The sequence below is a fragment of the Ambystoma mexicanum genome, chromosome 7q (assembly GCF_040938575.1).
Source record: "Ambystoma mexicanum isolate Mex_15411 chromosome 7q, UKY_AmexF1_1, whole genome shotgun sequence".
NCBI classification, from domain to species: Eukaryota; Metazoa; Chordata; class Amphibia; order Caudata; family Ambystomatidae; genus Ambystoma; species Ambystoma mexicanum.
This window is the reverse complement of record NC_090941.1, coordinates 173548875-173564294: the sequence shown is the minus strand read 5'-3', so window position 1 is coordinate 173564294 and position 15420 is coordinate 173548875. Positions and strand designations below refer to the sequence as shown.

Genomic DNA, 15420 nt, shown 5'->3' with positions numbered 1-15420 from the left:
AGAGGCCAACATGGAAACACACTTGACACTCAGCCCTGCTGACATCTCAAATGGACCATTTTACATACCACCTGAGTTCATTGGAGCATCCTAGAGGCTGGCCACATCCTCACTTCACCTCTTCCTCATTGGAATTATTCGGTTATTCGATCTGCCAAAGAAAGCCTCTCAGATTCCCCGACACCAGTGCTCAAAGGCAGGGTCTGACTGGGGCATATCCCCTGGCCTGGGAACAAATGGAAAAGTGGCCCCCAGCTGAAAATGGGAAATCATTCCTTTTGTGACAGACTGAGTAGTACCCAAAGGAGAGATTTTTTTTTTTCGGTCAAATGCGTTGCAAATTCTGCATTTCAAAGGATATGATTTCGGTAACAATGTTCAAAACTACTAGCCGCATAGTGAAGGAACTAATCTAAGTGGCACAATATGGCCAAAAGACTGGCCCATTTCGACAAAAGAAATGACCCACACTAGCATGTTGGGGGTGCCATTCAGGCATTGCCCTATGCCCTTGTAGGCCAGTCTGAGCTTGCCCAAAGGTCATCAGGCGCTTTGCTCTGCCTGTGAGAGAAAGCCTCCTGCCCTTGAAGCCTCACCCGGATGGTCAGTGAGCCATGTAGATGATGCTGCAAAACACAATGGGTTTGCATGCGTTGGGGCTCCCCTCTCTAAATTCCAGAGGGGAACTCCTGGATCTTAAGAACAACAGCTAATAGTCCAGGGACATAGTCGAGGGACCCCTTACCAAAGGAACCCCTTCTTCCTCAGTCTTCTCACAGAACAGCATCCTGCCAGACCTAACTGTTAAAATACTGCACTCCTAGCAGAACACCCACCAGCCAGATCACTTCCTTCCAGATTACCTTATGAGGGTACAGCTCTGCCCACCACAGGAAATGATGCCAGGGAGTGATGCCACAGTGCCAGACCCGAGAAAGGAAGAGATTAACCCTCTGCATGCCAGGATGCAGCCACAAAATAAAAACACACACTAACGGCAAACACTAATGCTGCCCCTTGCCCCAGTTTAAACGTGGCTAGAGATACCGTATAGAAACGTAGATGATGGCGGTAATTTAAAGGTTCTGGTGAATAGGACGGAAACACCGTCAAAGACAGGTGATCACATGTTGTAAATATGTTTTTTGCAAGAAGGACTCCTAATGTAATTGGTTCAATTGACTGCATCATGTCAATGAGAGATACATAGTGAACGAATGAATGGATCGATGGACGGGTAAATGGAGAAATGTTGCATAGCCTTTATGCTTTCATTGCTGGCTACTAATGCACATACTAATATCTGCGTTTAGATTGATATGCTATACTGTCTCAACTGCATGCAGACTTCCACTACACATACCAAAGGGAAGATTTTATGGGCCTCATTATGGGTTTGATGGTAACCTGCCGGTAATTCTGGCGGGTTACCGGCAAACCCACCTCACCAACTCTGCCGCCCGATATCCCGGTATTACCAGGATGTTAGGGGTGGTGGAGTAATGCTAGCTTCTCATTACCATGGAGACCTCTAGGACTCCATGGGATGGGAACTACTGAATCACCGGCACCAACATTACTGGTGAGTCAGGCATTTATCTACCGGTGGGGGTCTGATATACCGATAAATCAGGCCTGCCAGGAGATCCGTGGCACCCACCGGCAGAAATGTAGTTTTCAGGTCCAGAAAAAATGTAGGTGCCGGAATTACCAGGTTTTTTTCAAGACCAGAAAAGTTATAATGAGCCTATGTATATGTCAGAGGATAAATGCAAGAGAAATTAATCAGATTCAAAATATGTTATAATCCCCTGTGGATGTCTGTTTTTCACTGCAAGGTCAGTTTGTGTCACTCTACACATGTCCGAGACCTGATGGTATCAGTGTTATGCATTGACAAAGTCCCAATCCAAGTTTCAGGGCAGTAGCCCTTGGAGCAAAGCTATGATTTCTTTTAATGTTATTATGAAATATTATTTTGAATACCACTTCTTGGGTTTTCAGAGTAGAAAGGGGAAAGATTTAGAATGATCTGCCAATGAAACCGCTTTTATTCCCGATGCTGAAGGCACTTGTTCTTGGCTGCCCAACCTAATCTTTGAATGCTGTAAAATTAGCTAGTCAGACAATTCCCAGCTTTTACAATAGTTAAAAGAACATAATCTGTTGTCACACTGAGCAGGAACTGATGGCTGTTAACAGTTGCACTACTTTTAAGAAGCAATTTAACAGTTCATTAAAAGTACTTTTGCAGTAAATGCATACCTCTTACTTTCACTTGGCAGTCTCTTTGAGGATCAACACTTCGCTTGGGTTCTTGCTGGGTGTATAACCCCTTTTCAGGTGCTGCTTTCTAGCTCTGGCTTGGACGTGGAAGGGGCAGCAGGGAAATCTTGCTCGCCTTATGCACAAGTGGAGAGGCTCACTCACATTCATCATATAATCCTATATTTTGCTTTTATTAAAAGCATCAGAGAACCTTGATGGCCAAACCACATGACCTATTTCTTGGATCTATGTATCTTTTCACTATTAATGTTAGACACTCTTTACATTTTTTCGGACGCAGACGTGATTACATTTTTTTGTTAATTTGCACACAACTACTCGTGGCCCATTTCGGCTTGTTTTCAGCATCTTTGATCAGGACTCCCGGAACCTGTAAAGAGGAAGCAGAGGTCATTTCACAAATTATTGTACTACAATAAAAAGTCAGGCTTTTTCTTCTCCCATTGTAGAAAACTGCAGTCACTGTACCACTATTTTTCTGTACATGTGAACTGTCATACATGTAAAGCGGTGGGAGCTTTGTACAACAACATAAAATGGCAGATAAGGGGCTTACCACAAAATCTAGAATTTGCAGGAGGAAATCCCTCCAAAGCCCTCATAGCAGTTGCATTTAAAGTGAAATATGCTTTGATTAAAAGAGAACAAAATGAAAAACAATTCAGAAGGACAACATTTTTTGGCCCCTCCCATCCACTTAGCCATCTCCCTCCCCCAACCTCCTAACAGATGTGTTGCTCAATGCTCCCTCCCCTACAACACCTAGCTCGGCTAGGGTCACAGTTCCACTAGACGTCTACCACTGAACACAATGCACACTGTTCAATGTACGTATTATTCAGGGGTGGCATGGTGTGAAGCAGGCAAGAGTTTTAGGTGAAAACACAGGAATGTTTGCTGCTGCACAACTGGCAGAAGCAGGTTTTTGTGCCATAGAGGGTGAAGGACTCTTCCAGGGCGGTCAGCTGGGAAAAAATATCTCACTTCATATTGGGCAGCAGAAAGAGGCCCTGGTTCAGAAATCAGCCACGCCTGGAGAGGGCTACAGTGCCTCCACATCTCTTCCGCTGTCTTCTACCCGGAAGTACTTACCAGCTGAAAAGCATTGTGCCACTTCTAAAGTTCCTTTTGTCACAAGGAGAACAAAACAGGACAGTCACACAAGCTTTTAATGTCATACGTTCAACGGTGCCATTCCAAGCAGGGTACCATAGAGGGCGAAGGACTCTTCCAGGGTGGTCAGCTGGAAAAAACATCTCACTGCATAGCGGGCAGCAGAAAGGAGGCCGGGTTCAGAAATCAGTTCTGGCTGCTTAGGGCTACAGTGCCTCCACATCTCTGCTGCTGTCTTCTACCTGGAAGTACTTACCAGCTGAAAAGTTCCTTTTGTGACAAGCAGACCAAAACGGGACAGTCACACAAGCTTTTAATGTCATACGTTCAACGGTGCCATTCCCTTTGAATGTGAATCTGTTCAAAATGGCTGCCGCATTACCCAGAAGCATGACTGACACAAAGGAGACAAGATTGCACAGTTACACCAGGAGCATCAGAAACCAGACTCTATTTATTAAAACATGATCATAGAGTTGCACATCGGAAACCGGTGCCTGTACAGAAAAACATCCAGTCCACAGTGGAATGAGACCTTCATGGCTAGCTAGACGCCATATGGTTAAAATGGATGGCTGCTTAATAACAGTAAAGTGGCCTCTTCAAACATGTATTTTTCAATATAATCTCTGTAGATTCGATTCCACACATTTAGGCACAATAAAATGGGTTGACATTTATGATCTATTGACATTCAAAGCCTATAGACTTTACAGGGTCAAACGCTGTGAAGGTCTAACATTTCAAGTATAAGCATCTGGCAACACATTGCTTGGCATCTACAAACAAAACAGTTCACAGGAGCTTGCTTTGCAATTGTGGCATTTCAAGGAAGAAAAGGACACACAATGTTTGTGTCTGTAAGCAGCAACATACTGTTTGTGAAAAGAGTGATCCTTTTAAATCACATATTGACATTTTGGTTAAACTTTAATGGGATCCAACACTAGGAACTAAATCTTTGTCCACTTTGCGAAACGTGCACAGTAGCAGTAGCCTTTCACAATGCTGGTAACATGCCTGTCCTGCTATTGCTACATGCCTGTCCTGCTATTTGTCTGCTAGGCCGTCCCTTTCCAAGTAAGTTATAGGTGGGGGATGGGGGTGCAATAGATGTCATGGCTTTGCATCAGTGTAAAATTGGCATTTTATAAATGAGTCAGATTTGTACTTTCAAAAAGCAATTATACTGTGGATAAATGCACGCCTTGATGCAGAATGTGCAGCCCTGCACTCTGAGTAAATGATGTCAAGTTTCCCAGGATAATGTGGCACAGTGAAAAGTAAGAAGGGGTTGCAAAACATTGTATGGTCATAAATATAGTGCAAGTTATTGTTTGCTCACAGCAGGTCAGTTGCAGTAGCGATTGAGTCGGTTCTAGGTCATTTGGTCGAAAATAAATGGTCGACAGGACAATTGGTCGGCACCAAAAGGTCGACAGGTCAACTGGTCGAATTTTTTGTTTTGTTTTTTCACCTTTTTTTTGGGGGGGTCCCCCGAATCCCCTTTTTTTTTTGCTAAAAACCCCCTTTTTCCCTAAACGAAAACCTAAAAAATATATATATAAATAAAAAAATCGACCATTTGACCTGTCGACCATTTGTCTGTCAACCATTTGACCGGACACCGATTGAGTCCATGTTGGAATGCTGTTTCTATGGAGCACAATCTGAAGTGGGCAGCACTGCAACATCACCTACCACACAATGGGGGTAGGGTGCACTGCCATGTCCCTCCCGATAGACAGCGTTTGACTTTCAGAGACTGACCTCTGAATAATAATGAGTCAGTAAGCTAGTATCACAATACCCAGTTTTTCCAAATACTGAGTAGCTTTATTTGGTGTTTTGGAAAGCAGGAGACTGATTGCAACTCAACACAATGTCACAGTGCAAGAAAAGGCTCTTACTAGCACGACCAGGCCATTTAGGGTTCCGGGCAAGTATTTGGGCTTCGAATTTATATTTATACATTTTTAGAAATTAAATGATCAGTGCCACCAGGGGAGCATCCATCGTTCACATTTTGGGTGGTGGGGGGTCAATGTTAACAGACGTACATATAATATTGTGACCTTGGAGCAGCGAAATTACTCTGCAGTCACTTTTGCAAAGTAAAAGAACTTGGTCTGGGACAATATGGTTGAAGACTGCAGGAAGTAATGAAGGAACTATGACCTGTAGGAAGGTTCAATTCAGTGAGGACTGCATTTCACCTAGGAAGGATGCGGTTTTGAGATAAGCCTTTCCCCGTGGAAAGCATGAGCTAAGGGGATTCACCAATCCCCGGGAGCTGTCACACTGAGGTTTACTACGCTTTAGCAGTTTTGCCTATGGATAGTATTCATCACATGTAGGGGATGGAGTCTGGAGATTTGCTGATAGACAAAGTACCTTTCACACATAGGGGCAGATAGATTCTGGGCATTGTCATCGGAACAAAACACTACGTTGCACCTCTAAGAAGCGTAGAGTCTGCCCATTGTCCGAGGGGCATAACACTTCATTTTACCTGTTAGATTCTGGGCATTGTCTCACTCATTGGAGGAACGGGTAACACACATTTAGCCATTGAAATAATGTGCTCAGAGAAATTGCAAGGTCCAGGAACAAGGCTTGTCTTATTACCTGAAGAGGATAGAGAATCTGCCCCCTGCAGGCAGGGTGGATTCAAGGAATTTGCTCAGGGACAACATATTATTTTCCTTGCATGAAGGAGACGTTGTGGGGATTTGCTCATAGACCATGAATGTTTCAACTATAGGAAGGCTGGGGTTCGCGGGATTCAGCAGTAGATAAAATAACCCTCTGTCCATAGAAAGAATAGGCTCTGGGGGTCAGCATGTTGTGTTGGAAAAATGGGTTCTGCTAATTACCAAAGAGGTGGTGAGCCAGTGAACTATAAAAAGGATTATATCTGGGGCGAAACCCCAGAATAATCATCTAGTTACTAGTAGGAGGGATGGGTGTTGAGGATTCACCAGGCAGAGGTATTGGTTGCCTGAAGGAAGGATAGCTCTGGACATTTAGAAAATTAGGCAGCGATTAAGAACTCGCGAGGAGCAAACAGAGTCGCTTAATTACTCAAGGTGAGCTCCCACAGCAGCCTATTCAGCCAGCCCTCGTTCGATGTAGGCCAGGGTCCTCTGCAAATTACCTCTAGCTTGTACATGGCCACAGGCCAGTCTCGACTGTTATCCCTGACAGATGTGCCAGGGATTCATGATCCACAAGAATAATGCAAGAAATGAAGAAAAAAAACATGTTCAGGTATGGATGAATGAGATTAACACAGGGAACACAATCTTTTACCTGGATTCTGGGATTCATTTACGTAGGGAGATAAAATCTGTCACTCAGAGGAACAACCAGTTCTGTGTTTTCGACTAAGCACATACAACGTGTCACCTGCAGTAAGGACAGGTTCTGATCAGTCACCCAGGCACATACAATTGCTCAAATGCAGCAAAGATCGGTTATATGTGTTCATATGGATGGGGAAAATGTTGACGCTAGAAAGGATGGGTTCATGCGGGGAAGAAGAATCAGCCATCTGCAGAAAGAATGGGTCTGGGCATTCTCTCCAGGGACGGCGAACTTGCCTACAGGAAGGAATAGCGTCTAAGGATTCACTCAGGAGGAATAGAAACAAATTAGGTGTTCTGGTTCTTAAGCAAATATGATAGCTTGGTGAGTTAAGCACTCCTCTCCGCCATTTGTATCTTTACTCCAAAGGGCACAGGTTGATACCCCTGCAAGGCAAACTCAGCACTTCTCCAGTCTGAGGTCTACAAACTCAGTACTATTACAATGGCTAATAGCTTTTATTACAGGGCTTCGAGGTTCTGCAGCAGGAAGTGCTACATAAAACAATTATTTTAACCTGGTGGCAGAGAAACTATCAAAACGTATAGACCACTAGATTTAGCATATAGTCACAGAGTGTCACATCTGTCAGGCTGGTTGGTCCAGAATACTGCCACAGGGATACAAAGGCTCCCACTCCAAGGCAGGATGGGCAGCAGTGGTTATCTGGTTCCATGTCATTTTGCGGACAGCAGTTTTTTCGATGGATTTTTTTACCCAAACAATTCCATCGAAAAAATGAAGCAAAATATATATATATTTTGCTTTGAGGGTTCCCCCAGGTCTCCCTATATGTGTATACTTATCCCAGCCCTCCTACCTTTTTTATCCCCTTGACCCCTCCCTATATTTCGATGAGTTTTTTCAACACGATTTTGCCAGAACAAATTGTAACACCGTGATACCAGTTATCCAGGGGGTGCAAAGCCTTTCACCTACAGAGCAGGATGAGCTCAGTGGATGAGATCAACCATACACAGTCATTCGCCTGATATACTGTATAGGTACACTAAGACTGGCAAGGGCAAAGGATTTAACAAAGAAACGGAACCTTCTATCTCTCAGACCTCATGGATTCGGAGTGTTCCCAGGAACATGGGACTTGGGGAATTGGCAAATGGATTGACATCCATATCAACACCAGATTTAATTAAGAGTGGATGCACTTATTGGAATTTTACATGAAGCCAACCAGGGACGTCATTTCACCAAAATGCCAGGGGTAGCGGATGTGACATCACATGACCCTTGATGACATCACAGGAAGTGATGTCATTTGACCCCACCCCTAGGTGATATCGCGGGAAGCGATGGAACATGACTTTTCACCTGTTGACAAAACAGGAAGTGGTATCACATAGCATTGTACACTATGAAAATTATGGTTACGATATCACTATAATGTGATGTACATTTCATCCAAGAATGGATCACCATATGTATCGTTAAGATCAGTGTGTATAGGCCCATTTTACCAAATTACTGTGAATGCAAGCAGACGTCCATGACTAAATGATAATGATGTTTTATTATATAGCACTTACGCTTAAGCGCCTTATACAGAAAAAATATACACCCAATATCACCCAACCTGTGTTGGTACTCATTTATCGACCTCAGAAGGATGAAAGGCTGAGTTGAGGCGTTTAAGAATGGACTAAATCGGTGGCTCACCCACTGAAGAGTGCCTGAAATAAACCTTTAATGAGTCTAGCAATTATTGTATAGAATTCCAGAAAGAGACATTATTTGGTATTCCTATTCTTTCTTATTTAGGGTCAGTGCTGAAAGTGTTAGACTTGTGGCACTCCTGTTCTTATTTTTCTTCTTTTTTGGACCTGAACAAGAAAGCCAGCCACTCCAGAAGTAAAGAGCCAATAGTGCTTGCCGCAGCCCAGGAGCTTGCATTGAAGAAAAGAAAAGCGACCTCTGGCGACCCCTAAATGACGTCCCTGAGCCTAACTCAACACAACACCATTTAAAAGGTTCAAGACCAAGTCTTATGCTTCTTGGTTTCTTTCTGGAGGCCTTGCATTGAGGTTGCTGAATTTACCTGGCCATCCATTCTTTGGCTTTCAATCTTGGAGGGATGTTGGATGCTAGGCCAATGCAGTACCCTGCCTATTATTGTAAACACTCCTCTCGAAATGAGGCTCTCTGGACCAAAGGCAAGGTGCACACTCTATTCCTTACATATTCATTTGTACTCCCAACAGTGGGACTCCCCCTTCATCCTCTCCAACATTTTCCCTGCTCTTCTTTCTGCCCACATCTTCCCAAGATCCCCTTATATGATCCATCAGCAGCACTCTCAGTGCACTTAACCGGTCTAATCTGGGTTAGGGGTTAGGGTCTAATAACTGCAGCACTTTATCCTAACCGTCCTGCTTTCTGCGCTCAGCTCTTACTATGGCTCTGGGCAGTATATGAGGCTTGGCAGGGAGACCATGGGAGAAACATGTGAAAAGTGAAAAACAAGAAAGTCGCATTGCACAGAGGACCATGGCGTCATGCCCCAAACCATGTGTCCCATTGTTTCCTTGAATACTTACCAAGTGGGCGGGATGCTTGGCTCCAGCAGTGCTCTTTAGGAATTGCAATTTGGGACACATTTCTTTCAACACAAGGAGGAATTGATGTTGGCTGTGTTGGAGCTATGCATGGCTTGGTTCTTTTGTGCCTCAATCTACTGCCTGGCATTGCCTCTCTCTCTGGCTTAGTGGCATGGCACTGTGGCAATAGGCACACTTAGCGCATGGGGTAGCAGCTCACACCTGAATGTCAGTAGACAGTGCTACATGAGCACGCCCAACGCAGAAACATTTGTATCAGTGTTACCTAGGCCAGGGTGGTGCTAGGGCAGCCCCTGGGTAGCATGCTGTATGTTGAATGTAGTAACAGTAAGCAGAGGCCCAAGAAATAAAACGGGCATCTTAAGAGAAATCTAGGCAGCAGCATGTTCAGAGCAAGATGCGCAGGTTGGGACAATCTCACCATATGACCGTGTTATCGCCAGGCCACAGACGTGTCTGACAGTGGAACAAAATAAGGGGGTCATGCTGCGAGTCCTCACGAGATGCTCCCTATGCTCCCCGATGAAACGCACACCACAGAATGGCAGGCCAGCCTGGGCCATCATGCATGTGCAATGCACATGGTGGTCATGCTGCCTCAGGGCATGCCACGCGCTGCACTAGGCGAAAGATGTAAGTATATTTTTTAATCAAACCTTACATCTTTCAACTCGCGTAGAAACAAGGGGAGAAGGCTTTCGACCGTTGGTGTCCAAACGTACCAGCCGCCATTGCATGCAACTACTAACATTATTATGTGTACACCAGTGGGAGAGTCTGCTTTTGGTACTGGTGGGTGGGTGACTCATGCGGGGCACTGGCATTGTAAACGATTCAATGTCAGTGGTGGAAGGTGAATATCTTTTAGTGGAGGGCTTTAACCAATTCCACAAATAACAGCGCGCGACTGAGCGGAGCGGGATACCCTTGAGTAATAAGGACGATTTCGATCCTTTCTTGCCCTGGCAACATTTTAAACATGATATGTTCAACAGGTGTATTTGACAGTATTATTTTTGAGAAAAATTGGGTAAAAGTCCATACCATTTCCAATTGGTTCTCTAGGGCAACACAGGAAAAATCCAGTAAATGCTAAATTGAAGGGGCTCGGGGGTCTCTTACAAAGGTGCACAGAGAAAGACCGATGGGTGTTGCTAAGGGTAGAGGCGTTGCATGTCTCAAAAAGCATAAATCATGAGACCTTGCAAACATTTATTTTGGGTCATGCAGCATGATCTCTGATGGTCTTATTGGCATCCAGTTTGTATATTGTAAATAAGTCTCTCTAGCTCAGTTTGTACATAAATCACTGTCTTTAAATAAAGTGTTCTCTCGCTCAGTATATAAACAATTTAATCAGACAGGCTCGTTTTGTTAAAAGTGGTAATTGCAGGCAGGGGGAACACAACGTTGGCAATTACACGGTGGTGGATCTCCTTCACACAATTTTCCACTTCTACAAAATGGAATCCAAAGTAAAGCGTAAATACAGATGAAATCACCTTTACGCTTTCAGTTTACTTTCATTCTGTAAAAGAAATGTAAAACTGCGAGGAAAAGACAGCATTTAAAATGGACTCCAATGTAATGAATGTGCTTTTAGAATGTGCTAAATGCAGGCAGAACCCGTATCAATCCATTCATTGTATGTCTGCATGAAAATCCCATGCAGCCATTACATTGTTTTGCGGGCAGAGCTAGAAGGACGTGAAGGAAATGCCTTTTTCCTCATGTCTCCCAATCAACCTGCAGACATTTATTTTTAAAATGCTGCGGAGCAGTAAAAAAAGAGCCTTTTATGCCTTGTTTTTACACTTCATTTTTCTGCACTGCGGCTTTTAAAACGGATTCTGGTGAGTAAATTGCCCTCATTCGGTAAATAAAAGGAGTGGGCAACAAGAAGCATAATGTTTCTTATTTTGAGGGGGTGAGGACCCCCATTCCCCTTTTGTATTTGCGCCTATAAGTGCCCACACGTATACAGTAGTTAGCAAGAAATTTAGACTAGGGCTATTTGATGTCACTTTGCTATGGTTCACTCAAGCAAGCCACACAAGGTGGACCCATCTGCTTCTGTAAGGTCGCAGGAGTGCGCAGGAACTTTAGTGCTGAAAATATGCCATCGCAGAAGGTGCTTAAAGTGTATTTACATATTCAAGAGGCCCGGTTCATTTCCCAGAGTCAATGTACAGACTGCAAGAAAATAACTGTATGTCAGAGGTGTGTAGTGACCACTGGTCACAGATCCAGAGCGGCATGCGAGGGGTGTGCATTCGCAGGGCTGTGAGGCCTAAAGGTTCAAGCTTTCCAATCACAGTGTGGGGGTCCTTTCCCTTATCCGTTTGGTAAGAGTTGGGAATGTGGAGAAGTCGGACGCATGAGGGTGGACATTGATGGCACTATGGTTTTCTCAGGCAATCTCTTGCCATATCCATTATTCTCAATGTCAAATCCTTCACATGGCAGACAGCATTTTTAGAGACTCTCTAATTAAAGGATGCCGTTGCCTTGGATAATGATTTCTTCATTCATAGGTCCAAAACCAGGAACACAGTTAAAGTAGCTTAATAGACATGAATCCTACAGTTCTCTTGGAAGTTAAGTTGAATGGTTTTGTAAAACACTTGTACAATGCAAACAGACTCTTGGCACTCACTGCTGCCATAGTGTTAAAGGTAAAAGGACTCAATTATGTTGTACAATGGGAATCAGGTTTTTCTGGCAGCAAAGTAGATGAGCATCAATGAGACGCAGACCAAGAGGAAGAGTATTCCAGAGCGTGGAGGCTTGCACAGATAAAGCCCAGTAGCCTTTTCTGGGAAATACACCAAAATGTTGCCCTCAGAATTCCGACTCCCGAAATGTTGACTTTTCTTCGAATCCCCCCCCCCCAGAATTCCAACTCCCTTACACTACATATATATGTTATGTGGGGGGATATGGGATATAATAGTAGTATGGGAGGATACAGGGATCTCCCCCTGCATATGGATGTGGTGTTAAGGGGGTTGAAAAAATATATTTAAAAAAGTCCGCATTTTCGTCCGTCAGAATTCTGGGGGTCGTAGAATCACATAGATCCCCCTTTCTGGCTCTTCTGACTACCTATTGTAGGCCAGGAGAAATGCAATCATAGTTTTGTTCCCTAGCCCTTGCCCCATGGCAAGTCCTTGCCACATGGCAAGTCCTTGCTTAGACATTGATATTCAGGGACCCCAAGGCACCGCACATTATAAAACTAGACTGAACAAGGGCTGGGGTACAGTTTTCTGCTCTGGATACATTATTTGGATCAAACTTTTTCCTTTCCAGTACAATCCAATTTTGGCTTGAGAATTTGCAGATGGTAAGAAGAGGCAAGAGATTCAGACATAACTGCAAATGTACACAGCTCAACACCCTTAAACTGCATCTCATCAGTTAGTGGTATTGACACAATAAAATCAGTGGCCGGTTCCTCACAGTACGATATGATCGGTCATTGATAACGCGCCTGTGCGCAAGTGTTTCTAGGCGTGACAAGACAAGGAGGGGGAAGCAGAAGGAAGACAAAACACTGATCTTACTAGGCCCTGTGTCATTCAGATCGCGCAAGTGCAGGGACCTGACGCACCTGCACGTGCAAGTGCTTAATGCACTGGGACGAATGAAAGTAACATTTCAAGAAGTTATTAAGAAGGAATGCCAATTTGACAAACAAAAACCAATAAGCATAACTTAAAAAAAAAAAAACAACAACTTTAAAAACAGTGATTTGAGCATATTATCAGTGTTGAAATGAATATAATTCATAGTCTCTTTCATTTTTCAGTGGCAACTCCTGCATGTACAAAAAGAGCTCCCCTGTCGAAGCATAAAAATGACCAAATAAAACAAGGTTCAATGTGGCCTATTAAACATTTCACCTAGAAAAAACATCTACTGAAGCGCACAGGCTGTCTGTACACAGTGATTCCTTCTCCACGCTTTATGGGGGGTTTTCTGATGTCCATAAAAATATGACATTATTTACACGACTGTACAGAAATCGAGCAGAACATTTTCTCATCTCCCACAAGAGCTAAAAACGACTTAAAGCAAGATTCCTGAGAATTCCCAAAATCATTGATTTCTTCATCACAGTTCTCCCATATGTCAGAATTCTTTAAACGACTCAGCCAGGTAATATGTGGACTGTGATCAAGATTTAAGTCAAAAATAACAATTATCATCTTAAAATGAGCTGTACAGAGCTTGAAAAGCCCACGCGGTCTGAGGGACCATATTTGAGGGGATTCCCGTTCCGGAATGTTCCATCATTGAAGAACGTCCCTGCGCCACAGCCTGAATGTGTTATGGAATCTCTTGAGCACAGACTTCACAGGGTCCGTTTTGCATCCAACAACAATCCCCACAGGGAAATAAAAAGCAAAAATATACTTCTTCAGTGGGATGAGGAACTTGCTCCAGTTACAGAAAATCTGAAAAAAAGGAAAAGCATATTTTTAAACATTGCTTCTGGATATTAACATCTGCATTATAAGGTCTCTTTGTGAAATTGTCCAAATCAGGCAACAAACAATAGCCCTGAATTCAGCAATCCAGTGAGACTCATGTTATTCAATTTGAAATTCAAGTCTTTTTTTTTTTTTCTAGAAAATAGTAAGTCACATGATAAGCCAAGCAGAGTCATAAGCCTTGCGGCTAATGCAGCGTACAGCACAGACCAACGGAAGGTAACAACATTTGAACACATCACAATGTGTTCTGCGGGACTGAGATTTCAAATGCAGCAGCTGATCCTATTTTGAAAAGGCTTATCCAAGACCTTTTCCTTTTCAGGATTGAATTACTCCAGGAACATTATCAGTAGCAAAGCTCACCCGCAGTTACGTCGCTTAAGAGAACATTTCCACCCCTTGTGTTCTGTTCTGTCATATGAGGATGGGAATAAGGGTTTTCAAACTAGAATGCTAGAGAGAACTACCCACTGATCCACTGCGCCCCTGATTCAGGGAATAGCACCTGTGGTCATCTATCCTCACCATGGCATCTGATAATCCCGGCTTTTGTGTGTCTCTACTATAATCCCTGTCTCCTCTCCATCCTCTCTATTCTTCATCAACTTTTGTCTCCTTCTCTTCGCCCCTCTATCAGCCTCATTGGCCTTCCCTCCTGAGCTCAGAACCTCCCCCAAATCTTGTGTGGCTGATCCCCCCCCCCCCTCCAACCCTGCAAAGGCTTGAACTCTGCTTTATCAAAAATGTCTTAGCAGCCCAGTTCTGAATCCCAGAATCCTCTGTATCCCTCCAACACTCCTACAACTCTCAGGTGTCCTTGAGTCTCTCCAGGCTACTTATAAGCTCTGTAGCCCCACATGTCTCACTGTTCCTGCTTATCCCTGTTACACTCCCAAACCTCTACTCTCTCATTGACCCCCAAATTCTGTCTTGAATGCCACTGCATTTCGTATCCACCCAGTGTCCTTTCTCAGCAATCCTTCCATGACCAATCAGGTCCCCCAATTAACCCCAACATTTGCCTCATCCGTCCACCACCGTCCTAAGTTGCCGATCCTCCCTGGAACTACCCCACATGTGTGATCAGCTCTTGATCACCCATTGTTTTACATTTTATCTGCCCTCCACACATTCCAATGTCTTTAGAAACCTAATGGATTTAACCCTCCTCCCTGTTACCATCAAAGCCACTATCCCCTTAATACTTTCCCAGCTCTCCAGAATGAGCGCGAGGGAACGTTCATGTAGCTCGCCACGCAAGCAGAATTGCCTCGAAGACCTTATCACCGTATTCTTAGGCCTGGCGCAGATGGGTTTTGATCAGTGTCTTAGCCTGATATTCTGGAGAGTATTTTTGTAAGTGAATTCATTTAGTTAGAGACCTAAACTTTTTAATTGTTTGATTCTGTTCTGAGAGCGATCACTAGCAAGTTACAATTTGGTAGAACCCAAGACTGAAATCCACATTTCTTAGGAAATGAGAAAAAGTTTTGGGGTGCTATTGTTAAGAAATATTAAGAGCCTGATTACGAGTTTGTAGTATTTCGTCGAGAAATAATACAAAATGGTAATACCGTTAC

The 15420-nt window shown here is 43.7% G+C and overlaps 1 protein-coding gene across 1 annotated transcript in view; it reads right to left on the bottom strand.

Moving 5' to 3' along the window:
* Window positions 1-3837: 3837 nt before the first annotated feature.
* The window catches only part of STK24 (serine/threonine kinase 24), a 1188458-nt gene continuing 1176875 nt past the window's right edge, over window positions 3838-15420 (bottom strand). The window contains exon 11 of the mRNA XM_069639237.1: window positions 3838-13801. Coding sequence (XP_069495338.1) covers window positions 13765-13801 — 37 coding nt within the window. The 3' untranslated portion in view covers window positions 3838-13764. The remainder of the gene's footprint in view (window positions 13802-15420) is intronic.